Raw genomic sequence first — 25,868 nt, 5'->3', positions numbered from 1 at the left:
AAACTTACGACAGGAAGTGGCAGACAAGCCAGCCAGCATGTTCTTTCCAAAGTGACAGACGCTGTCTGTCAATCAACAATACATCTGAGGTTAAATATATCATTAAAAAATATATATTAAAACACATAAAAACTATAAACACTAGACTACATGCACATTGTGGCGTAGCGAATTTAAAAAATCTATTATTGTTTATTTAAATATTTTGATCAGATTATCGTTTGTTTAACTGTATGACTCCTCCTAGTGGACATGGACATTTTTTTCCATCTTGGAATAGATGTTCAAAATAGGCCTATATCCTGCGTTGTCAAGTCATCTTCATTTATATAGCGCTTTTAACAATGTGTAGATTGTTCCAAAGCAACTTTACAATGATAATAGGAAATTAAAGTAAAGTGTTTTGGCTTTATAGCAGCTCTAGAATAAAATTATTGTCCAGCTAAAGTTAGTTTGATTGATTCACTTCTGTCGCAACAATCATTAACGTTAGTTATTAACTTAGGGGCCGCAGCCGTCCATGAGCGCAAAACCTCACAAATCACCCTGTCGGTGATTGGCTGGAACACTTTTTATTTTGGTTTGGTTTTTATTTTGGTTTTGAGTGTTGGTGAAACCAATTGTTTTTGTGTGCAGATCTCAGAGCCTAGGCTGCCTACAGAGACGCGTTTTTTTGACGGCACGCTTATGGGGCGGGCAGCTAGCGGATCGTTAGGAAAGATTAGATGAATGTGATCATTTATCACAAGTGCAAAGGCTGATACAACCTTTAAGTTCTTTCTGCGAACTTCAAAAACGCGAACCAGTGAGAACGCCGACGGCGTGCACATGCGCACCACGAGTTCAGTCCACAGGTATGCGCGCCCGAACACACGTGCGCATTTTTACATTTTTGAAAAATTATAGCCTACTAAAATAAAAAAGACATGAATAGGCATGAATAGGCAAAAACAATGTTTAAATTTTTTTATAGGTTTCAGGATTTTTTTTATAGCAAACTTTGTAGATGATTCTCAACTATACTATGAAAGATAGTAGGTTATAACAGAACGATTTGATATACCATTTTGCTTTATGCAATATGTGGGTGAAATGGCCATAAGCAAGTTTTCCCATTATATACAATGTATATACACTGTATCTAATTTGCATATTAATGAGTTCTTGGGGCAACATGTAGCCTAATGAAAAAAGAAGTGTACTAATAAGAGTAGGCTAATAATAGGCAACATTTTCATAATAAAAATGTTGCCAAGATTGCAAAGCCGACTCAGTTTCATCTCCTCAGCATCCCAGATAGCTTAGAAGAACTCGATATTGCAAGAAACTTTTGACTCTATCTTTTCCAGCACTTTAGACACAGTTGCTCCTTTGCGTTTAAAGAAGATTCAAGAAAATAGTCCAATGCCGTGGTACAATGAGCACACTCTCCCTTAAGAGAGCAGCCAGAAAAATGGAGCGCAACTGGAAGAAAACAAAACTAGATGTTTTTCGAATTGAGACAGAAAAGCCTTAAAAACTGCTAGATCTGCTTATTTTTTGACTCTCTTAGAAGAAAACAAACAAAACCCTAGGTGTTTATTTGACACAGTGGCTAAATTAACAAGAAATAAAGCTTCTAATTCTGAAGTTTCCAAAGAGCATAGCAGTAATGACTTTATGAACTTTACTTACAAGATTGATAATATTAGAGAGAAAATGTAACTATGCAACCATCTACTACAGTATCGCATCAGGCAGTGCACCTGCAGATGGAGGACCTGCACCTTGACACGACCACAACGCATCACTGAAGTGTCAGCAGAGATTGTGTCAACTAGACTCTTCCCTGTGAAGGCCTCATCGACACTGATCCTCAACAAACCCGTCTCCATCCCGGCGTGATGACTCTGATCTTAAACCAGATATAGAACTGGATAATCTGACTTCTGACCTATAATGTTGCCTGAATCATAATCATACACTGTTCGTTCATTGGCCTGAGGAGAACTGGCCCCCCGACTGAGTCTGGGTTCTCCCAAGGTTTTTTTCTCCATTCTGCCACCTGATGGAGTTTTGGTTCCTTGCCACTGTAGCCTTTTTCCACCTTTGTTGCCATTGGCTTGGCTTGCTTAGTTGGGGACATTAAATTTAACATTTAATTTAAAATTCAACAGTAATATTGATCTGCCTGCATTGACACTATTATACAACAACTGAACTGAGCTGGACGATGACATCACGGTTTACTCCAGAGCGGCTATATATATATAAATGAACTAAATTAATAACTTTTTTTAAAATAAAAATGAAACCACTGAACTTAATTAAGCTGGACTGTGACGCTATTTTCTTCTGGAAACAAACTTTTTTTGCATTATTTTCCTGTTATCTCTGTAAAGCTGCTTTGAAACAATCTGTATTGTAAAAAAAGCTGTATCAATAAATGTGACTTGACTTGACTAATAATATCTAATAGTTCATAGGAATAGCATATTGAAATATAATTTCTTATTGTTTCTTATTTCTATTCTTAATGTCTCCAAAAATGCCTGATGAACATTAAGTCCTTGTGTCCTCTGCAGTGGACATGTATGAAATCGATAACCTGTTTCGTAACAGAAAGTCATATTTTAATTAACCCTCTGGGCTTCTTCGTCCGAAAACGACCGAAAACTTTTTTTTTTGCTTCATCGGATGGGGGTGAAACTTGGTGACTTTTGTTGTATTACCTATATATGAACACAAAAAAATCAAGGAGATGATTCTGATATGTTAAAGGGTCGTAAAAAAAAAGTCACACTTAGCTTCCTCCCGGTCAAAAACGGGCGACATAGGAAATGAATGGGAAATACGAAAAAATAGGAAAACTCAGAGAAACTTTTGGTGGTACAAGCTACAGATCAGCCACTGTGCTGAAAAAAAGTGTACAGCAGTGAAAGGGTGACACTCTAAAACATCAAGAGTGCAAATAAGACACCCCCCCCCCACACACACACACACAAACACACACACACACACACACACACACACACACACACACACACACACACACACACACACACACACACACACACACACACACACACACACACACACACACACACACACACACACACACACACACACACACACACACACACACAGAGAAATGAACTGGTAAGACTGAAACAGCTAATTTTGCCCCAAACTATATAAAAATTATATAATCATAATAACTCCAAAACTAGCAAGGAGAGTCAAAAGGTAGGTATCGTTTGAAAGAACTCTTTTTAAATTTTTCGAAAATATAAATTACATTACATTTGGACATTATCCTGCCAAGAAAGGGCGGATAAAAGACAATATATAAATATAATTTTTATTATGATTTTGCATATCTTTCTTATTTATCATGGAATAACTCAGGAAGGAAATAAGGTAGGAGGAAAATTCTTTTTTGGTGAAGTCCCCCTACATGTTAGCTGCATCTGGAAAAAAAATAATAATTTTTGGATAAAGGAATCAAAAGTTACAGCATTTGGAAAAGAGATAGCCTTTTTGTACAGTCTACCTCATGGGCAATTTTTTCTCCATGAAGAATATCTTGTCATAAAAGCAATAGATTATGTTAATTTTGGGCTCATTTTAATTGTAATAATATGCTGTAAAAAATGAAGTGCCATTTTCAATTATCTGAGAATGTTTCATGTTTCATGATGTTTTTGACACATTGCAGTACATTATTTTATAGATTATGAAAAAAAAAAGAAATTCTATTTATCAGCAAATAACTCAGCAATACTTAAGAGTTTTTCAAAGTGGATACATTCACTGTAAAGTTCAGACTCTAAGCTTTCAAATGACATCAACTTTGTGTTAATCAAGGCAAGATTTTTGAAAAATATGGTAATGAATATTTTCGCAGCTAGGTGGCGCCTGCTGGCGGTACACTCGGTTTTAGAGGGATTACTCAGCACTCGTTAGGAGTTAATAAATGTAATTATATGGATTAAAAAGCTGAGATCCTAAGATTTAAAATTATATATAATTTGTGTTGTTCCATTCAGTGGTTGCTTAGTAATTAATTGTTTTCTTTCTGAATGGAAATAAATCAAATAAATAAATAAAAAGCTATAGGCCGCCTATAGGCGGTTATAGGACATGACACATATTTAGACATTTTGAAGCCACTAGAAGGCGCTCTTCTCACTTGAATTTTTTTTTTAGGCCTGCACTCTATTTTGATGTGAAATGTTGCATTTATTGAAAAATAAAATAAAATAAATAAAATAAATATATATATATTAATTCTAATGGAAAAAAAATAGCTCATAAAAATTATATAATTAATGCAAAGTATCATAAAAAATTCTAAAAATTCTAAATAATAATCAGAAAACATTATAGAACAAAAATATATTTGATTGGTTATCCTGGGAAAAAGTAAAGTAAAATTTTAAGGCTTCGTCCGTTTTTGGGCGGGGGGAAGCTACGTGTAACCCATTTACGAAGAAGCCCAGAGGGTTAAAAACCCCATAACATTTGCTGAGATGTTGATTAAAAAAAAAAGTCAGATTTAAATGATAATTACCAATATTAGCATATTTCCACAAGAGTGTTAAATTTGATCACTAAATTAATGTCAGTTACTTTTAAAGAACAAGGAGAGGCAGTTTTCACAGTGAAACTTCCAAACATTTGGTATCTCTGAAAAGCCCTGAATGTGCTCTTTACAATCTCTTTACTTTATAACTGTGACATGTATGGTGGCAGAGAAATTCACTGAAATATAATGTCCACTACAGAGGACAATAAGGGTCCCAGGAGGATATGAAAAAATAAAGTTAAATAGATGCAAATGATGAAACAATCTCAATCTAATATGTAAATAGAAGAAGACATAAAAACCAATCACATTTCAGTATGCAAATATTGGCGTGGCGTCATGATGATTTACCTGCCAAGCGTTCAGAAAGTATCAGTGGGGTACTTTCTGGTTTCTTGAAAACCTTACAGAAATGATCTTCAAATTCAAAGTTTGAATGGTGTCTTCGTGGAGCATAACTGACTAGAGAACTATCTTTTCTTGTCCAGTGAATTTGGCTAATGTATCATTTTAGTGTAACCGGCGGGTCCAGGGCAGGTTTCGGGAAGATCGCACATCACCACTTGGAGGTGAGTGCACGTCTACGATACACTTTTCATAGTTGCACTGCAGACTTGCAGGGATGTTTTATATAGACAACTTGTCTTTGTGCCTCTTCGTCGGAAGAGTAATACAAGGTAAGGAGTTTATTCTTATATTGGACCCAAAAGAAACAAAACCTTTGTGGAGCCTATATCGAATCATAGTCATCAACTGAAGTGTTGCAAATGTCTTGTTTTTGTTCTGAAACTTCACTACCAACAAAAAGTTTCAATTATTAATAAACAAATATCTCTGCAAGGTAAATATTTTAATATTACATATTACTACGGTGTCTAGAGAGGTAACTTTAGATGACATATCCTTTTTCTATTGACACTCTTGTCTGAATATTCTGTGTTCACAGGACGTCTACATTACTGTTAGTACATCAACTGGAAAGTCTGCACATGTCTGTGGTAGTGAACGCACAACAGGTATCATGATAGTGTTTCTGCTGCTTATGAAGTTACATGAGCTGCCAGTGTAACATGAGTATGATTCTGTTTATATCATTTTTGAAAAAAAAAAAAAAAAAATTTAGATTATGCCTGAACAGTGGCTCCAAAATGTATTTAAAATATCTGGACACTTAAGCCACACTTAAAAATGGCCGAATGTCATTGCATTAAATGACAAGGTAGCAAACCAAGTGGCATTTCTTTTAACAAAAATAAATCATAAATAAAAGCACACATTTCAAGAATATTTCACAGAAAGGCATTTGTTTCATTTTAAATTATGAAACAATAGAAATATTGTTCAAAATGAATAACAAAAAATGTCTGGACACTTTATGGTTGTCAAGCTTTAGTGGAAGATGTGGATAGTTAATGTGATGTTTGCCATCCACTAAAATTGACCTCGAGACCAACTGGTTAAAAATACTTAGTTTTAAGTTAAGTTAGTTTTAAAGTTTTGTGACATTCGGTAACAATTATATTTGTAAATAATTTGTATGCAAATACTTAAAAGTACACTATGTAACTTTTGGCCCTCTGGATTGATAGGGTATCAGGGTTGGACAAAAGCATTGAATGTGTATTGACTATTGGATTATTTAAATTGTTAATTTTAAACAAAAAAGTTACATAGTGTACCTTTTTAAAAGCTTTAACTTGACTGCTTTATTTCCATGTTAAGCCATCGTATTATTTAAATGCATTTTGCAGGTAACTTTAGCAGCCTGCATTTCCAATGCCTGTATGGCACAGGAACCAACCACCTGTTGCAGCCAAACAAAAACATCCCAGGTGTAAGTAGATACTGACTTCTTACTAACCCATCTGGTATTGCCAGCCAGATATACTCATCTGAGTGTTTTGGAAAATCAATCAATTCAGTAATTAGTAATTACCCTGGCAGTGGCAGTATTAATGCTATAGATTCTCTATTACCTACAGATATGTTTAACACTTTGCGTTTAAAATCTAAGAAAAATGAGTACCGGTATATTAGAAATGTAGATCAGGACTTGGCACAGAGGCTTGCTGTGTTTGCCAGGAATCTTAACCTTTTGTTGAACCGAATGTTGCTTTGTTTCATGCTGCAACACTAGACTGCTCACATTTTGGCAACCTGGAACTGATACTCCATGCGACAATGCTTGGATATCAATTGAAGAGGTTAAATGGCATCTAGAGAAATATTTATTTTATAATTGCTTTTGTACAAATTATTTTCTTCAGTAAAACACAGTTAAGGATGCTGTCACACAGATGGCAGAGGCTTGGTCTTCAGCCTCCAATCCTCTGGGACACACAAGAACACATTTCTGAACATAGCCCTGAGGTAGAAACCAGACCAGCACTGGAAATTCACCCCATACAGGTCAGCTGCATTGTTTCTTCTAGGGATGAAGGACCAGATGAGATCAAGACAATCAACGATTCTCGCTGTAGGAGTTGCAGTAATGAACCTCTTGAAGCAAATGCATCAAAACAGCCCTCCAGCCAGGTGTCGATTGAGTCTGAAAACAGTGACCTCTCTGATCAAGAGAAAGACAATATCCCTGTACTAAAATGGGAAACTCCAGTAGAATTGGACCTGAGGCCGGACTCATTTGATAGAGATCTAGAATCTACAGAGACTGGAGAAGGAGAGCAAGTGTATCCTGAGGTTCTCCCGTTTCCGCTCAAAGACCTCGACTTTAGTCAGTTGCTATCCAGAGCAGATGATTCGGAGAGCCAGCACAACGTTTGTTTAACTGACCCTTGTCTTGCAGCTATGGCGGCACGCATGATAAAGATGGAGAAACTTCAGACTGCGACTATACAGAAAGAACAAGGAAAGGCAGTCAGATCTCGTCCAGCAACTGCTTTGGTGCAAAGACGGGTGGAAAGCCCTTATTCTCAGACAGAACACTTGAGGACTAAAGGCAGTAATTCAATTTTAAAAGAAGTTACAAAACTCACACTTTCTTCAAGCTCTCATTTAAAGGCTATGCATCGAAATCGTCCCTCGCCAAATGCTGGGAAGGTGTGGATTAGATTTCAGCAACCACCGGCTTTACCCAAGAAGCCACACTCTGGTGAGGTCAAATTAAAGAAGACTGATGCCCTTGTTCATGATCATAACGTTCATTCGAGTATGTCACCAAAATGCGATAGTCCAAATAGCTTCAAGAGATGCAAACCCACAAAGAAAGGCATGCCAAAGCCTCAGAAGACTTCCGCTGAATAGACTAGTGTTCACGTTAAAGCTCCTTGTAGGAAGACATGATATAATTATCTTGAAAGGGTTTTAAGCTTGAAGATTGACAGTGTGTTATTAACTGTGCATGTCACTGTATTTAATGTTCCAAATTAAATACAAGTTAAGCTCCATCAACAATATGTGTGGCATGCTGTCAGTTACCACAGAAAATAACCTTGAATTTTCCCTCAGTTAAAAAAAAAAAAAAAAACAGCAGCAGAACTAACTACTACAGTGTTATCAATATATCAAAATGCTAAATGAATTGAAACTAGATAAGTCATTTTAAAATTCACTATTTATTAATATTCAGACAATATTGGCTATATAATGTGACAAAACGAACACATTGTTTTGCTGTGCACGGATGTAGATCATTTCCCCCAAGGGTGGATGAGGAGATGAGCTCTTGAAAGGCACTTCAATAATAGAGTAGGAAAGCAGCTGGCCATCAGGATCTTTCACACACTTGGAGTCACACTTGACAGTAGGGAAAACTTTAACACTTACCCTGAAAATAGAATTGAAAATGGTTAGTTGTGGTTTAAAGTAAAGGTCACTTTTGTGGGTGACATGCAAACATGCATTTCATAAAAAGGAAAAGCATTACCTTTTGGTTGATAAATTTAGAATGTGTAATACCAAATTGAAACTTATGTTTGTTGAGCCAGTAATTTAATTTGTGAGGAATATACACACTCAAATATAAATTGCTTATAATTTGCAAATGTAGATATAAAAGTGTTATATTGCATAAATACATTTGGATGTGGCCAAATGATTTGAGAAGACTAATAACAACAGTATCTGTAACTTTGTCAAATTGTTTAAAAGCTAATACTGTAGTCAACTTAAAATCAACAGCTTAATTCTCATTAAGAGCTCTCGCTAAAACAGAAACCTTTTTCCAGATGAGATTTCCTTAAAGAGTCTTCTTTATCAGCAAGCACCTACAATACAGAGAATAAATATAGCAGTATCTTGGGACATTACATAAAGCACACGTTCTTGAAATATCCTGGGGAAATACACAATTATCAGCTGACACACAAAGTGACTAAATAAGTCAATTTAGGTCTTGGATTAAAAAAAAAAATTCCAGGAACAAACCTCTGTGGTTCACACCGAACTAAAGTGAATGCAAGGTTTTCATGAAGCTGAATATGGACAGTTTATTCTGTGATCAGACCAATAATAATGCTGGCAGATAGAATTGATAAAAGTACAGAGAAGTGTGTTATAAAATGTGATTATTTTAGGGCTGTCAAAATTAACTTGGAATATTTGGACTAAACTTGGGTAATTACTAGTGGATGTATATATATATATATATATATATATATATATATATATATATATATATATATATATATATATATATATATATATATATATATATATATATTAGTCATGTGAAAAAGAAAGTACACCCTTTTGAATTCTATGATTTTACATATCAGGACATAATAAAAATAAAAATAAAAAAAATCATCTGGCAGGTCTTAAAATTAGGTAAATACAACCTCAGATTAACCACCGTCATGGTTTATTTAACAAAAACTAGGCCAAAATGGAGACGCCATGTGTGACAAATAAGTGCACCCTTACTGCTTTCATAGGAATTAAGAGGGTAAGTAGCAGTCAGGCGCTGCTAATCAAATGTCTTTGATTAATTGATCATCTACAAGCGTGACCAAATTCACCCCAAGGTCAGGGCGTGCATGCAACAGGACAATGATGCCAAGGAAACAAGCAAATCTACAACAGAATGGCTGAAAAAGAGTGTTGTACTGGCCCAAACCTCAACCCAATGTTGAAATGCTGATTTCCCAACAGATGCCCACAAACCTCAATGAACTGAAGCAACGTTGTAAAGAAGAACGGGCCAAAATTCCTCCACAATGATATGAGAGACTGAAAGTCATTTAGAAAATTACTACAAGTTATTACTGCTAAATGTGGTTCTACAAGCAATTAAATCTTAGGGTGTACTTAGTTTGTCACACTTGGCTTCACCTTTTTGGCTTTATTTTTGTTAAATAAATAATGACACAGTGTAATATGTCGTTTAGGACACAGGTTATTTTAAGACCGGCTAATGACCAGACGATTATTTATGTCCTGATATGTAAAACCATAGAATTCAAACGGGTGTACTTTCTTTTTCACCTGACTGTATAGTATGTTTTCATTATAACATCACATTTCATTTCACATGCAAGGGTTTTAATACATGAAAATATATAGCTGCCTCTATATTTTAGAAAGGGGCCCTTATTATCATATTTGTGGTCCTTGACAGAAATTATCACTGTACAGATCTACAGCTCAAGCCAAAAAAAAAAAAAAAAAGATTTAGTGATGCTACAGATGAGATGGGAACATAAATCCCGTACGCATCAGCTCTGACCTAGTCGTTTATTTCTAATCAGAGCTTTGCTTTGTGTTGGATCTAAACATGCCTTTAGGAATGACCTGGATAAAGGGCCTTGAAGAGGTCTCGTCCCTTTGAAAGCAGAGGCAGGCAGGAGGATGATGGACAGACGTGTCTCCATTGGCCAGAGAATATACTCGAACACAAAGAAACAATGGGAGAAATAGCACAAACAGCAGTTAGTGTCGATGAAACAAAACCCACCATAAGGTTCCTAAGACGCTGAATTATGTTCTTACAGCGTTAAGATTAACTTGAAAGACAGACAACTTGTGGGAAGTATAAATTTGTGTTTTTTGCTCCACAAAACATCTTTATTTTATGTTGTTTAATGACAAATAATGTGAATTTACAATAAATTCAAATTATTCCATTTTCATGCAGGACAGACTTTGCAAAAGATAACAGGTAATTCTTCCAGCATGAGCTATACTTTATGACCGGTGTATCTTAAAGGAATTGAGATATGAATAAAGAAGCAATTACCGCTTGTAACAAGCAGATTCATAGATCAGAGCAGGAAAACCCCTGTATCAAAAGACAACATGGTCACAAACACGAGAACAGTCACAGAAAAAGACATCTAAATTGTCTACACGTAGCAAAAAACACACCAGAGGGGTTGTACAGTAGTGCATTGGAAACCATACATATTCTCATGCATATTGAAAAGCACTCAATAGGTTATACAAAAACTATGACAAGTGTGACAACTCTGAAAAAGGTGAGGTATGTCTATCAGAGGCAGTACACTGAAGGTGCTTGGTCCATTGCAAATACTTGGATTCACTCTTACCCTCAATGTCAACCATAAACGGTGCCAACCATTTTTGAGACAGCAACTGTCAGTCTTTTCATTCATTCAGACTGTTTTGTCTCTGTGAGAAACCACAACAGAAGCTCTGTTTCAAAACCTATTTTAGGCAGCAGCCTAGCGGTCATATTTGGGGTAAAATAGTCCGTTTTTAATTATTTTACACTTTTTTTTAATTGATCAATAGTTTGGGGTCAGTACATTTTTTATTATTATATATTTAATTATTTTATTCAGCAAGGATGCTTCCAACTGATCGCAAGTGACAGTTAAGACATATTTATAAAGTTCTGAAATATTTATATTTCAAATAAATGCTGTTCTTTTGAACTTTATATTCATCAAGAATCTAGAAAAAGGTTTCTACAAAGAAATATTAAGCAGCACAACTGCTTTTTATTTTAAAATGTAGTAATTCACAATATTACAGTTTTTAACTGTATTTTTGATCAAATGCTTGAATGCTTATTAAAAAATTAAAATGTATTCCAACCCCAAACATTTGAATGGTAATAAATTGCATATCTACAATGCCTCACTAGGCTTTGGAACAGAGCAACAGGGAGACAAAAGGTTTTAATAGGCATCCATTTCTCCAAATTACTTTTTTTTAAAAGCAGAAGAAGGCAAAAGGGCCTGATGACGCTTTATTTTGGGCTTGAAAAGAGTGCAAAATGATGCCGTTTGTTTTGGAAGGGTTAGCTTACCTTCAGTGTACCAATAGAGGTGTACAACCTGCCTTTACAGAGGAGGCTTTCCCTGCAGACCAGGTCAAGCAGGACCCAAGACCTCAGATTCAGCAGAAACACACCTAGGGCAAGGGGCATGCCGGGCCTGCACGCCAGGTTGCGTTCTCACTCTCACACCTAAGGGAGGGTGGATATAGACAGCATTTATGCTGGCCTGACTCATGTCACACTCTAAACAGTCCTTGGTGGTTGAGTAATATTTGGTTTACATCAAATTCTAGAATTATACAAAATATAAGGTGTGCAAACTCAGCACAAAGATGTATATTCTTACATTCTGAACCTTGATCGTAATATCAAATATATCTGGCAATATCATTTTAGCTGCTACAAGAAGCTGTGTATGAAGCATGAAATCGGAACAATATAGATTATCTTGAAAGAATTTACTCTTTACATTTTATGGGGTGCATTGTAGGTCATCTAAAATAATAATAAAAAAATAATCAAAGTAAATATTGAGTGTGTCCTGCGCTATAAATGACTATGAATCAGAAATGAAAATAAAATAGCATGGCAATAAAATATGCAAATGTCTTTTGTTGTCTGAGTCATATCTGCAGATACAAAACCATCATGAGTCTCTGAGGTATGCTGCTGATCATATCCTCTCCTGGATGAAAGGATGCTGTAATGCCTGGTTGATGGTGATCCGCTTGGCAGGGTCCAGCATCAGGATCTGGTCCAACAGATCTTTGAGCTGAAAGACCTTCTTTCGCTGGTCCTCTGGTAGTGCCTGGCGACCCACCATGTCAATCGACAGGTCCTTAGTTGGGTTAATGGTGCTCATGATCGTGATCTTTTCCTGCACAATTAATTGGAATTAAACTGAATTCACAAAATGGCTTAGTGATATTATCAAATTAAAAAGGCTACAATTTAATTAAATAATAATATGCACTGTGTTTTTCAGAGTAAAGCGCAGTCATTTTCCTTCACACTCAGGCAGATGCTCCACACACACTCGTCTCTGCATATAATATGCATTTGTGATCACAACATGTGCCAACCATCTTGCCAAAATTCGAATTATAAGTGCTTATAAATGGTATGTTGTCAACAAAACGGAAGCTAAAAATTTTTTTTTAAAACTTTCAGTAAAATTTCAATATGATTTTTTTTCCCCAAAATCATAAAGCCCTAGTTAATAGGTCAAAAACAAAACAAGATGAACATGAATGAAATATATAACACTTACCCTCTCAGTGACCTTATCAACCTCAGTGTACAAAAAGTTCAAGTTTTGGTCAAAGTGCTGGTCCTTGAACAGACCCTTCCTGATCATCTGTGAATATTAAATAATATTTTGGTCAGTTTTTAGTATGTTTGGTTCTAATTTTCCTTAATTCCTAACATTATATGTAATGTAAATTAATTCTTACTTTATTAGGCAATTTTCCTTTCAGGTCCATGGCAAGTTTTAGCATGTGGTTATTTGTCTTTCCAGGAAAAAGGATTTTTCCTGTGTAAAGCTCATATAGAGTACAGCCTACAGACCACATATCGATTCCATAATCGTATGAATTTCCAATTACTGCAAAAAGAGGAAGAGGAATTTCATTTCAGTTTGTTTTAATTAGGTACAGTTGCTTTCTTAGGTCAATTCACAGCACACTTACCGATCTCAGGTGCCCTGTAGAAACGGCTGACCAGATATGGTGTTATGTCATTGTCTGAAACGTGAGACGCTGAGCCAAAGTCGCACAACTTGAGGATGGTCTTGGATTCGTTCACCTTCAGGGAGAGTCAAATACATTCATCTTATAAGACAGAAATGAAAGCTAGAGTCCAGTATTTACAGAAAGAGAATGTGACCCACCAGAATGTTGTCAGGTTTGATGTCAGCATGCAGAATGTAGCAGCGTTTGAGGAGTTTGAGGGCCAGGAAAAGCTGCTGGCTATACGAGCGCACAGCCTTGATGTGAAGCCCAACGTCCTTGCCATACTTCCTCAACACCTCCCGCAGATTCATGCTAAAGCAAGCAAACAAGAAAGTTGCTTAAAAGAACTCAAGCTGCCTTGACAGATTCACATGCATAGATTCTTGTTGACTAATGTACCTGAGTGGTTCGAACACCAGACACAGATGTTGCTTGTGATAAAAGTGTCTAAATAGCCGCAAACAGTGGAACTTATCATCTGCATCGGCGTCGTTCAGTTTTTTCAGAAACTCCAACTCTTTGAGGCCCGTCTTTTGCCTGTGGGACAAACCAAGGGCTTCAGTCACATGAAGACCAAATCCACATCTTTTCTAAATCTAATTTCTTGTCTAAATGAATCTTTACACCACAATTAGACATATCAAATCGCAGTGTATGGTGTTGGTTAAGAGATCCAACTGTACCAGACAGAAATGTTTAAAGGCTAAGCATTCAGCTTTTAAGGGAAGCGTCTTACATCATCTCATTGTTGCGTATTATTTTCACTGCCACTTCCTGATTGGCTCGGGGCAAGTCTCTGGCTCGGATAACATTACTAAAGACACCCTGTCCAGTGTAGCCATACACCCCGTACCGTTTGTCCAACACCTCGCCAATGTTCACACCTGAATACATTAAAAGAACAATCACGTTTTTGATTTTCTCTTTTAAGATGGATTCTACAGATTTAAATACAGCATTTGCTACAAGACAAACTCACGGTAATAGCCCTCTGCATCTGTCCAGTTATCTCTCAGACTTGGGTTCTCCTTAAAGTCCTTTCCAATGCCTGCGGCTCGTAACCTGGCACTCTGCGGAGAGAGATTAGATGTGGAATTGTCAGTCAACACAACTGAATTCAGAGAGTTGATTAAAACGTTCATTCATGAATGAGTGACTGACACAGTAAGAGACCATTTCAAAGTCTGAGAGGCCTCGAGATCCAGTGAGCACCACAGAGTCAGATTACCCACTTCAAAAAAAAAAAAGCTTTGAACAAAGTTTCCAGAACAGAAACAACAGCTTGCACAGGACTATGCAACTCTACCTGTAGAGATCCCCTTACATGGGCAAATTCAATCAAATTCTGGGGCTTGCAAAGCCATTGACCTATACAATGGAAAGCAGGAACTTGGCTACTCACGTCAAAGTAAGCAGCGAACATGTCATCTGACTCTGTGAACATATCAGGGGCTGCTGGCTTTTTCAGATTAGCACCTAAAGAAAAAGAACAATGATGCAATGAAAGGAATGTAAAATCGCTAATAATGTATCAGACCACCTTGCATTACATCAGAGTGAATGTTTCATGTCTCATATTTTATTTCATATATTTCCTCTTCTTCCTAAACAACTAATATGAGAGCCGTTTTGGACTTTATACTGAAGGTGGATTCTGGAATCCACTGCTGCTTCAATATATATCTAATGAGTGATTATAATCAAGGTATTAATCAATTTATTTCCTTCTAAATATCACATGAGTTGAATGGCTTATGAGATTTTACTTTGTTATAGAAGTTACCAGTGTGATTGTTGAAATGTTCTTTTCATGTATTCTTTAAAGGAACATGCCGACTTTTTGGGACTTTAGCTTATTCACCGTATTCCCCAGAGTTAGACAAGTCCATACATACCCTTTTAATCTCGGTGCGTGCTGTAACTCTGTCTGACGCACCCACCGCTAGCCTAGCTTAGCACAATACTAGAGGTAAACTGCTCCAGCTAGCATACTGCTCCCAATAAGTGACAAAATAACGCCAACATTTTCCTATTTACATGTTGTGATTTGTATTAGTCACAGTGTGTACAAATAACAATGTCACATGAGACAGAGCCATCTTCTAACCGTATACATTCTGGGAACTATATTCTCAGAAGGCGAAACACTGCTACTTGGGCGGAGTGATTTGCTCGCAGCACCTGAGAAGCCCTGTGGTGAGGAGCAGAGAGTTCGCTCAGAGTTGGAGTAAATCACTCCGCAGAAGTAACAGAAGTAGCAATCCATTCAGTCTTTTATTTAATTCTAACGCAATATTTTTTGTTTATAATGAAAATAATGGACTAAACCACTCATTTGACTGAAGTCTTTCTCTCATATGAGTGTACATCATTTTAAAGGTTTGTCAATCAATATCAACTTCTTTGTTGTGTAAAACATTTTTAAGTGGAAAGGATATCTACATGTTTAATTAAAGGTTATTTAGCAGATGACATACCTGTTTTTTCTTGAGAGACAAGACTATGCTTCGCCTTCACATTATCCTCAAATGTGTCCAGGTTCTCTTGCTCATAGGCTTTGACATCAGCAGCCACACGCTCAAGGATGTCATCAGGTGACGGCGATCGGCTGCGAGTGCTACTCTGAGGACTGCCGTGATCTGAGAGTCCTGACATGTTACTGTCCTCATTCTCTGGCTTATATTTCTGTACAAGACATATTACAAATACAATCACATTATATACTACAAACGTTTGGAGTCGGTAAGATATTTAAAAAAAAAAATCTCTTATGCTCATCAATGCTATATTTAATAAAAAATACAGTAAAAACAGATATATTGTGAAATTATACAACAATTTAAAAAAACAGTTTTCTATTTTAATACATCCCTGTGATGGAAAAACTGAAAAAACAGACACACACACGGAGCAGTGGGCAATTGGGGGTTAGGTGCCTTGCTCAGGGGCACCTCAGTCATCTCCTGCCAATATTGAGAATCAAACCAACAACCTTCGGGTTACCAGTCTGACTCTCTAACCATTAAGTAACGACGGAAGGGAAATTTCTCTCCCCTCAAAAAAATCTTATTGACCCCAAACATTAGTGTATGTCTAAAACAAAATAAAAGCCATAGCATAAATTAAAAATATTCCGACCTGCATGATGGCCAAGCGCTGAAGCCTCCTCTGCTCTATCAAAGCCTCCTCGTCCTCTTCATCAACGTCATAATCCTCAATCCTAGACACAGATTGTAGTATTCGTATTTAAACCAAATATGATCAACAACATTGAAGCAAAACATAATATTCCTTAATACTCACACTTCATCATCTGAGTCCTCCTGCTCAGCCTTCATTCCTTCAGACAGACTGCCCTTAAACATGTCCTCTCTTTCCCTGCTCCTTCTCCTCCGCCTTTCCTGTGATCCTGAACGCACCTGCTGTCTGCGCTCCATCCTGTCACGCTCCCTAGATCCACAGTATTAATGCAGTGTTAATGCTACTGAGAGATTAAAAAGGGCATAACAGAAAGAAACACACAAATTTGGGGCTTAATCACAGTAGGGGTAAATCATCTGCTTTACACATTCTGTGTAAAACTAATCCATTTGAATCGAGTGGTTTAGTCCAGATTTTCTGAAGAGACTTGATCCCCTTTATATGATGAACAGATTTAATTTAGGCTTTTATTCACATCTAAATATTAATCAGCAAACATAAACAGAAACTCAACCGAACCTGCTTGATGCACGAGAACAAACCTCTTGAGGAAGCTCAAACGTGCTGTGTAACCATAGACTGTAAAAAAATAGTGTGTAACACATAATGAACTTAATTTTGGTTCAAGCGAACATGCTTGAGCTTCTATTTACCACAACTGATGTCTGAGTTTATGAGTGTTGTATATTTTTTATGTGAATAAAATCTGCTTTTCATATAAAGCAATCGTTTCTCTTCAGAAAATTTTGTAATAAACCGCTCAATTCATATGGATTAGTTTTATGATCTCTTAAGAACTTTTTGAAGCGTCAAAGTGGTAGTTGTGCAGCTGTCAATGGAGGGACAGAAAGCTCTCCGATTTTCAGCTCACCGAAATTTGTAAGCCTCTTGGATAGCTGTATCCTCTAAATGAGGAGTTGCAGATTTAAAAGCTACAGTACACGAGTCACCTGTATCTGAAAGGAGACCTGCTGCTTCGTCTTCTGGGAGAACGGGACCTTCGTCTGAGAGGCGAGTGGTTTAACCTTCGTCTGGAGCTCAGACAAGGACTCTCCTCTCTATGGCCCCCTACCTCATCACGAGATCGCATCCTGTGAGTATAACAAAAAAGTATGAAAACGAGTATAAAAAAAAAAGAAAAGATTTTTGGGTAACAAGGAACATTCATATAAACAATATTTGTAGCCTAATAATAACAATGTGTTTATAAACTAATATATATATATATATATATATATATATATATATATCATTTATTAATTTTTATTATTATTTAAATACTATTACAGTATTTATTCATTACTTATTAATTTATATTAATATTTTTTTTATCTAATATTTAGATTTAATTTTATTGCAAATTTTTAATTAACAAAAAATGTTTTTAATAGTTATAGATTTAGTTTTATTAAACAATAACACCACTGATTGAATACAGACGCAATTACAAAAAATGTATGGTGGAATTCTAGCCAGCTTGAAAAGTTAGAGCAATGACACAATCGTTTCTATCAAAGATTTAAATGAACAGAGCAAGAAAGAAAAATAACCTGTCATTGGGGAGTCTCTGACGCTCTTCTTCTCTCCGTCTCCGCTCAACCGACCGAGATCGCCCTCTCCTTGGAGGAGATCTGTTTTGGCATGAAGATCTATCCTGTCTGGATGCCCGGTCTGTGCTCTGCACAACAGGGAAGCGTTCCGGTGAGCGGAGGCCCCTGGGACGCACAGACGGGCTGTGCTGTTCTGGACCTTGTTTTCTGCTAGGAGATCGATTCTCTTTTCCTGATGAGGCCTCTTTTAAGGGTGCCTTTTCTGATTTCTTGTCTCTCTCCCTGTCAGCTTCTAGCAAGTTGGTGTTTCTTTCTTTAGATCTAGATTTGCTCCTTCTCGCTGAGGATCTGTGGTCTACAATTTGCTCTTCGGGTCGTGTAGCTGATTTTTTGTTGGTTGATGGCAATCCCTTGGACTTCACAGGAGATTTGGACCTCTGACCACCGTCTTTGGATCTCTCAATGCTTCGGGATCGTCTCTGCTCCCTCGCCTGGCTGGGACCACTAGGCCTCTCACAGATATTAACATCTAACCCAGTCTTACTAACTCTAATTTCTGATTTATGAGCCTGGACTGACATCTCATCAGATGTGCTTCTGCCTTCCAGCAGAGAATAAAAATGTTCATCATCTATGCAATCCTGTCGAGATCTTTCAGCATGTCCCTTAGCCATTACATAGTCATTGAGATCTTGTCTCTGTTGTTCACCATTTTGCACAGCCTCCTGGACCTCACCATCCTCCTCTGAATCTGAGTTATAACCCTGTAATATCAGTCCCATACCTGATTGCACAGCCCCTTCCATTAGCTCATTATCAAGCTCTGCTTGAATCATGGCCCTCTGTTTCTCCAGATCCTCCAGAGCAGCAAGGTCATCAAATCTGGATCGCTTTGGAGAGATGACAGCACCTTCATAGCCAGCAGAACAGTTTTTATCATCATGGAATGAGTCTCTGTGTTTCCGCTTATGTTTGTGTTTGTACTTGTGTTTGTGGTCCTTCTCATCTGGTGAGGGATATTTATGTTTTCTGTGCTTGCTTCGATGTTTGTGTTTCTTTCTCTTGTGTCTTTCCACCCTAGCGACGTCCATGTTATTTGCTTTTCTAGCTCCATCTTCACCGGATACATGTTCATTTTCATCCACGCTGTCAGAGCTCTCCATATCATCCCTGGAAAAGAGTAGAGAATAGTAATATGATATTAATCTACTTTCCAACAAGCACAACAAAGATATAGCCTGGTTTTCTAGGATGTATTATGATAAATGTCTACAATTAGAAGGTATTCAAGACTAATGTTTCATTGTTGTTGGTTTAAACGTTAAAGTATATAGAAAAACACAGCTGCTTTACGTCGACCAGAGACGGACAGAAGTGTTAACAGATATTGACTAAAAACTGCATGTCAAACCAGTTGTACAGAAACGTTTTCATGTTCAATACATATAACTTTTATTTAAATATCTAAATACCAAAATAATGCGACAAAAAGCCCGTAATGGTGTAACTTACACATAATCCTTCGCTATTGTTTTGGCTAATGTGTCCGTGTTCGCCATCTTGATATATCCTGCTGTGCTGAGTGAGTTATTTGAAAAAAAGAGTCGATTCATAATTCAGTCTGGCTTTGATACCATTTATAACTTTAAAATAAACAATCAACTTGTCTTCCAAATATTAATTTAAAAGGGTTTTAACATTTTCCTCTCACTATACATTATAAAGTGGCTATCCGCAAAGGAAAATTTAACTGAACTGACTGAATCACTGAATCGACACACTAATCGGTTAAGTTCATTGGGACGTTCTTTACCAAACACCGCATGCGCAGTGTGTATTAAACACTGACGAACGAAGGGATCTTAGAAAATTTCTTGTCTACGAACAGTTGTGATCGATTTAGTGTTCGCTATTTTGCCTACACACTTAAAGTAGTTGTAAATTAGGGTCGAGCACGAAAACAACGTTTAATTTTTTATCAGTACAGAGAAAAATATAGCAAATGTCACATTTTATGCTGTGGATTGTAATTACGCCGTGGTCCCTAAACCGCCCGTTTGCTTCCGCAGCACAAGCTACGTCATTTAAAGACACCACTCTTTTGATGCAGGTACGTACATAATTTACACATCCTTTACACATATAACCGGACACTTTATTAGGAACACCTGTTCGCAAATATCTAATCAGAAGCTTTTAAATTAATATTTGGAAGACAGTTTGATTGTTTATTTTGAAGTTAGTACTGGTATCACAGTCAGACATTGTGAATCTACTAACGTTATCTTCGTCAAACAATTCAGCACAGCAGGATCTTTCAAAAATAACAGAAACATCAGAATGGGAGAAAGGTAATTTAAGTGATTTTGAACGGGAAAATGAAAGACCTGTTTCTATTTGTCACTCTCACTTGGTGCAATAGCTTAATTTGGCCACAACCACGACTTAAGAATCTTAATCTTCATTTAACATTAATTGTTAATTAAAAAACAATAAATATTTCGTACTTAGGATAATTGACAAGACCGTATAATGACTAACTGATCTATTTTCTTCTTCTAATGTTTCCTAGAATGGGTGGGTTTAAAGATGCATATCAAGACGTTCAACCAGTAACCCTTCGAATTGCAGAAGAAAATGTCACTTCCAGTCTCTACTGCAGCTCAGCAGAAGGCATTGAAGCTCATGTGTCCTCTTTAGTGGAAGCTTTCTTAGTTGAAGTATACCGATGTAGAGTCTGTCAATTTACCAGCAACCAAAAAGCCAAGATTAGCCATCATGTCATGGAAAGACATGATCCAGTGTCCCCATGCCCCCATCTGCCATGTCTGGAGAAAGAGGATGAGGAGAGTTTGGGCGTAGGAATGAGGGTTGTTGATGAAGATGAGGTCGACCATAACAGCTCTCCATACGACCTAGAGAGCGACCTCCATTCTGGCTCAAAAAGCAACGAGGATCAGATGGACATGGAGCGTATGTCTTTCCTCCTCCCGATGTACGGCATGTTTCAAAACATCAGCCCACGGTCATGTGACATTGGCCTGGGCTCCAACTCTGATGGCAACTTGCATGTGGCACAAACTTGTGAGGTGACTATAAAGATTCCTGCAATGTTAAAGGGATAGTCCATCCAAAAATGGAAAAAAAATTCTGTCATAATTTACTCACCCTCATGTTGTTCCAAACCTGTGTGATGGACTTTCTTCTGTGGAACATAAAAGAAGATCCTTTTAAGAATATTGGTAACCAAACAGTTTCAGCTCAATGGGAACCAAAACTGTTTGGTTACCAACATTCTTCAAAATATCTTCTTTTATGTTCCACAAAAGAAAGTCATACAGGTTTGGAACAAGAAGTAAATGATGACAGAATTCACATTTTAGGGTGGACTATTCCTTTAATTTAGTTTGAAATATTAGATAATTTACATGTAAACTTTTGTTTTATGAAGGTGAGCACACTCTTTGAGGAGGGTAGGCATGATGAGGACAGCGAGGAGGAAACTGTGTTTCAGCTAGAGGATACTGGCACAGATCTGGCTGTTCCTTTGAACAGTGGAATGGACACAGAAGTTCAGGATGAGGAAATGGCCCAGTCGGCTCATCTCATGACTCTTGGGTTGTGCAGAATCTCAAGCACTAAGTGTTTACCTCAGTCTGCAAATTCAACAAAAAGCCTGTCCCATCCAGAAGGTGAGCAGGATGCTGGAGATACCTGCATGGATGCTGAAATGCAGAAGCCGTCTGAGGAGGAGGATGGCGGATTGGCCTGTATCCTCTGCCAGACAGTTGCATCCAGTCGTAGCATGCTAGAGGTGCACCTAAAATGCCATAGTGGAGACCAAGGCTTCAGATGCCCTCGCTGCGGTTGCGAATCAGAGGAGTGGGTTGATATGGAGCAACACTGGAGGGGACATGGAAAAAGAAAAGGCTCAAAGAGGCATAAATGTAGTGTTTGCCCCAGGACATTTAGGAGAGCTGATTCTTGTGAAGCACATGAAGAAAGGCATAATCAGCGGCATCACTGTCGATCTGAGTCTGGAGGGCTGGTGCAGTGTTCTCTTTGCCTGGAATCGTGTCACTCAGGGAAGGAGTGGGAAATACATCAACAATGTCATTTTCAAGAAGGATTTAAATGCTTACACTGTGATTTCAAAGGTACACATTATTTACTGTATGCTATGCAGGTGTGACAAGCTATAGCCTATGTTGGAGTGCACATTTTGAAAGACTTGACCCCAGTACAAGAATTTTAAGTTTTGAACTAGTATTTTATTAATATGTGTATTGGCAGGATGTACAGATCAAAATCGTCTTTGCTGAATTGATGGGCTAGATTAACCCTAAAAATTGGTTGTGATCCAAAGCATAATCACAATAGCAGTGTTTGTTCTTTTTTACATGTGTTTTTAATATTTATTTTATCCAGACCCGTAACATTCAATTAGAAATGTATTTTTAATTCAATATTGGATAAAGTCTTTTTCGTCTCAGACACCGAAAATCATAAACTTTAAAATGTTTAATAATTTGAAATTTCATAGCTATTTTCTCTGTATTTCTGTTGAGTTTTGCTGTTTCTTATATCTTTTTATTTTTGAATTTTATTTTTTAGAGAAGTCATGGAAGAAAACACTGAAGCATATTCACACTCAACACAAACAGGCTGATCAAGAAAAACAGATTGCTCACAGTATGTAAGTATCTTGTGTTATCATCGGGTAGAAATAATAATGTTTAAAATATTAATCTCATCCTTAATCTTTATTAAATATTTATAAAAAATATGAACCTCATCCTTAATCTTTATTAAGTAAACCACAAATTAATGAAAAGAAAATCATACAAATTCATTGGTTAACAAGAGTGGGAACCCTGAAGAACATTCGGCTCTTGAAACTTCTGGAATCCTGAAATTTACAGAAACAATGAGTATCCGTAGATTTAATGTATTCAAAAATGATAGTGGACGACAGGGGTCTCGGAGTCAAAAAGGTTGAGAACCACTGCTTTAAAGAGTATTTGGTGAGACTGTCAGACTGCTGAAACCAACTTCTTTGCCTGTACTCAGAGAAAACCAGCAACTTAATTTATCCACCAAATACCCAGAATGCCTCAGAGGAATGAAGCCAGAGTCATGGTCTCAGGTTAGGAAGAAGAGGTTGAAAACCATGGTTGCGGGAAGGGAAAAGAGCAAAGAAGGAGGAAAGGACAGAGTGGTTCACCTGAAGGGTGAGACATCTGTTGGACTCACTGTTTCCAGACGGAAAGAGTTCTGCTGCAACCTCTGTGACAAGTACGAGAATCATTTCTTTCCTTGCTATATTATTTTGACTTAAAGGGTTAGTTCCCCCAAAAATGAAAATTCTGTCAGTAATTACTCACCCTCATGTTGTTCCAACCGCGTAAGACCTTTGTTCATCTTCGGAACACAAATTAAGATATTTTTGATTAAATCTGAGAGTTGTCTCACTCCTCCATAGGCTGCTAGGTGACCGAAACTTGCTGGCCCAGAAAAGTTATTAAAGAGATCGTTAATATAGTCCAAGTGACTACAGTGGCTTGATCCTAAGTATATCACGCGACGATAATACTTTTTGTGCGCAAAAACAAACAAAAATAACGACTTTATTCCACTATTCATTTCCTTCTCTCTGGGCCTCGTAGTGTTTTTGCGCTGCGCGTCTGTGTTGCACGTCATCACGCATCACACACATGACCCGCTTCGGCCAATTGTGAGCCTACGTGGTGACGTGTAACACAGACGCGCTACGCAAAAACACTACGTGAACCAACTAGAGGCCCAGAGAGAAGGAAATGAATAGTGGAATAAAGTCGTTATTTTTGTTTGTTTTTGCGCACAAAAAGTATTCTCGTCGCTTGATAAACTTAAGATTGAGCCACTGTAGTCACTTGGACTATATTAACGATCTCTTTAATAACTTTTCTGGGCCAGCAAGTTTCGGTCCCTCTGAAAGCCTATGGAGGAGTGAGACAACTCTCAGATTTAATCAAAAATATCTTAATTTGTGTTCCGAAGATGAACGAAGGTCTTACGCGGTTGGAACAACATGAGGGTGAGTAATTACTGACAGAATTTTCATTTTTGGGTGAACTAACCCTTTAATGTGGTCGTATATTATAGTACATACACTACTGTTCAAAGGATTTGTTATTATGTGATAAATAAAAGGTTCACAAGAACAGCATTTATTTGAAATGGAAATCTTTTGTAACATTATAAATGTCACTTTTGATCAAGTTAATGTGTCCTTGCTGAATAAAAGTATGAATAAAATCTTACTGGCCCCAAACATTAATAAAAAAAAAAAAAATTATATCTAGAATAATCATGCTTAACATGCCTTTCCTTTTCTTTTGCGATAACTTTTTATTGTCAGATTTCTATAATTTACCTCTGTCTATCTCTGTACAGGAAGTTTTCTACCAAGTTGACCATGCGGCGTCACATGGGCATTCATCAAGGAGATAAGCCATTTAAGTGCCCACACTGCCACTACTGCACTCGTCTCAAAGCCTCACTCAAACAGCACCTGCGCGTCCACACAGGTGCAGTTTCAAGCACATTGTAGATATCATCTTTTAATATTAAACACTTATTTATATATATATATATATATATGAATCTTGCAGTGGCAATAGATCATTGTTTTCGGAATGACAGTGACACATCTTGTCCATCTCTCCTTTATTATTCCTGGTCACTAAACAGAAATTATTATTATCAGAGCCAGGCCATTAAATGACTTTCCCACGCTACTTTAATTAGAAATGGAGCAAATATATGGAGAAAGACGGCTCATGGTGACATTCAGAGATTTAAAGCTTAATGGAATTCCTTTCAAAAGACTGGTTCTCATAGAACAGTTGCCATGACATTGCACTCCCTGAGTGTGAGAATTCTAGTGATTTGTTTTTCTTTTTGCTTTAGGTGAGAAGCCATACAAGTGTTCACAGTGTTCCTATGCTTCTATTGACAGAAGCTCTCTGCGCCGACACTCAAGGACGCACACACAAGAAAAGCCTTACTGCTGCCAGTACTGTCCATACAGCAGGTACATGTACTCGCCTGTCATAAAGTCGACAGACTACACTTGTTTCATACAACATCTCTAGCTAAGAATAGTCCTTTGCGTTTTGCTTCAGCATCCAGAAGAAGAGCTTAGACCTCCATTCACGGCGTCATCACACAGGAGAGTCATTCCCTTGTCACCTGTGCCAGTATTCCACACCAGACCGCCAGCTGCTGGTGCGACACATGAGGAAACATCACAGTGCCGAACAAACCGCCGCACTGGGGCAGAGGAACAGCTCTGGTTCTGGCTCCCAAACCGCACCTTCTCAAAGAGCACGGACATCCAAGTGATATTTATGATTTGTAAATAAAATGTATTTTTTTATATATAAAATTTTTATTCCTTTGCCTTGGGAGTTTTCTCTTTCCAGTCACTTATTTTATTCCAGTCACTTATTTTATAATGACAGAGCAAAGTATTGTTTTCTTATGCAAACAAAGTAAATCAGTAAATTCCATATACCATTGCTATTGGAATATTATGTTGATCACCTCAGCATTGACACAGCAATTAAAGTCATATA

The 25,868-nt window shown here is 37.3% G+C and overlaps 3 protein-coding genes across 7 annotated transcripts; 2 read left to right on the top strand and 1 right to left on the bottom strand.

The window, feature by feature from the left end:
• Nucleotides 1–4,892: 4,892 nt before the first annotated feature.
• On the top strand, nt 4,893–8,028 carry LOC308696198 (uncharacterized protein). Its single transcript, XM_081374648.1, has 4 exons — nt 4,893–5,136; nt 5,514–5,583; nt 6,319–6,401; nt 6,835–8,028. The coding sequence occupies exons 2-4, from the start codon at nt 5,557–5,559 to the stop codon at nt 7,826–7,828; spliced, it is 1,104 nt and encodes a 367-aa protein (XP_081230774.1). The 5' UTR covers nt 4,893–5,136; nt 5,514–5,556; the 3' UTR covers nt 7,829–8,028.
• Nucleotides 8,029–8,128: 100 nt separating this feature from the next.
• Nucleotides 8,129–20,306, bottom strand: prpf4ba (pre-mRNA processing factor 4Ba). Of its 2 annotated transcripts, XR_014030795.1 has the most exons (18): nt 19,762–20,306; nt 18,250–19,419; nt 17,650–17,790; nt 16,802–16,948; nt 16,637–16,718; nt 15,976–16,183; nt 14,901–14,974; nt 14,478–14,568; nt 14,235–14,382; nt 13,898–14,035; nt 13,657–13,810; nt 13,457–13,571; nt 13,220–13,371; nt 13,036–13,122; nt 11,828–12,642; nt 10,303–10,802; nt 8,742–8,790; nt 8,129–8,351 (listed from the first exon to the last, which is right to left on the bottom strand). XR_014030795.1 is itself a non-coding variant. In XM_081374637.1 (15 exons), the coding sequence occupies exons 1-15, from the start codon at nt 19,860–19,862 to the stop codon at nt 12,439–12,441; spliced, it is 3,012 nt and encodes a 1,003-aa protein (XP_081230763.1). In that variant the 5' UTR covers nt 19,863–20,306; the 3' UTR covers nt 10,549–12,438. The 2 variants fall into 2 exon arrangements, 1 of the variants encoding a protein (XP_081230763.1); XM_081374637.1 differs by lacking the exons at nt 8,129–8,351; nt 8,742–8,790 and having other exon boundaries at nt 10,549–12,642.
• Nucleotides 20,073–25,692, top strand: LOC308696192 (uncharacterized protein). Of its 4 annotated transcripts, none has more exons than XM_081374643.1 (8): nt 20,073–20,359; nt 20,822–21,338; nt 21,701–22,406; nt 22,864–22,945; nt 23,320–23,544; nt 24,685–24,818; nt 25,250–25,324; nt 25,416–25,692. In XM_081374643.1, exons 2-8 carry the CDS (start codon nt 20,823–20,825, stop codon nt 25,433–25,435), a joined length of 1,758 nt encoding a protein of 585 aa, XP_081230769.1. In that variant the 5' UTR covers nt 20,073–20,359; nt 20,822; the 3' UTR covers nt 25,436–25,692. The 4 variants fall into 4 exon arrangements, with proteins under 4 accessions (XP_081230769.1, XP_081230767.1, XP_081230766.1 ...); XM_081374641.1 differs by having other exon boundaries at nt 25,201–25,324; XM_081374640.1 differs by having other exon boundaries at nt 20,353–20,600; nt 25,201–25,324.
• The last annotated feature ends 176 nt before the right edge of the window (nt 25,693–25,868 follow it).

The sequence above is a fragment of the Scardinius erythrophthalmus genome, assembly GCF_964197995.2.
Source record: "Scardinius erythrophthalmus genome assembly, chromosome: 9".
NCBI lineage: Eukaryota > Metazoa > Chordata > Actinopteri > Cypriniformes > Leuciscidae > Scardinius > Scardinius erythrophthalmus.
Note: the sequence above shows the minus strand (reverse complement) of the source record. Positions and strands in the feature narration are given on the sequence as shown.

What these genes read in the sequence shown, in the direction of transcription:
- prpf4ba (XM_081374637.1), bottom strand. Translation starts at nt 19,862, where the DNA reads ATGAATCGACTCTTTTTTTCAAATAACTCACTCAGCACAGCAGGATAT. An exon ending in ACAATAGCGAAGGATTATGT is followed by an intron (nt 19,420 to 19,761) that starts GTAAGTTACACC and finishes ACTCTTTTCCAG; the next exon opens with GGATGATATGGAGAGCTCTG. An exon ending in AGGTCTCCTTTCAGATACAG is followed by an intron (nt 16,949 to 17,649) that starts GTGACTCGTGTA and finishes CTGTGGATCTAG; the next exon opens with GGAGCGTGACAGGATGGAGC.
- LOC308696192 (XM_081374640.1), top strand. An exon ending in ATGTGGCACAAACTTGTGAG is followed by an intron (nt 21,339 to 21,700) that starts GTGACTATAAAG and finishes TGTTTTATGAAG; the next exon opens with GTGAGCACACTCTTTGAGGA. An exon ending in CAGTACTGTCCATACAGCAG is followed by an intron (nt 25,325 to 25,415) that starts GTACATGTACTC and finishes GTTTTGCTTCAG; the next exon opens with CATCCAGAAGAAGAGCTTAG.
- LOC308696198 (XM_081374648.1), top strand. Translation starts at nt 5,557, where the DNA reads ATGTCTGTGGTAGTGAACGCACAACAG. An exon ending in TGGTAGTGAACGCACAACAG is followed by an intron (nt 5,584 to 6,318) that starts GTATCATGATAG and finishes TGCATTTTGCAG; the next exon opens with GTAACTTTAGCAGCCTGCAT. An exon ending in CAAACAAAAACATCCCAGGT is followed by an intron (nt 6,402 to 6,834) that starts GTAAGTAGATAC and finishes TATTTTCTTCAG; the next exon opens with TAAAACACAGTTAAGGATGC.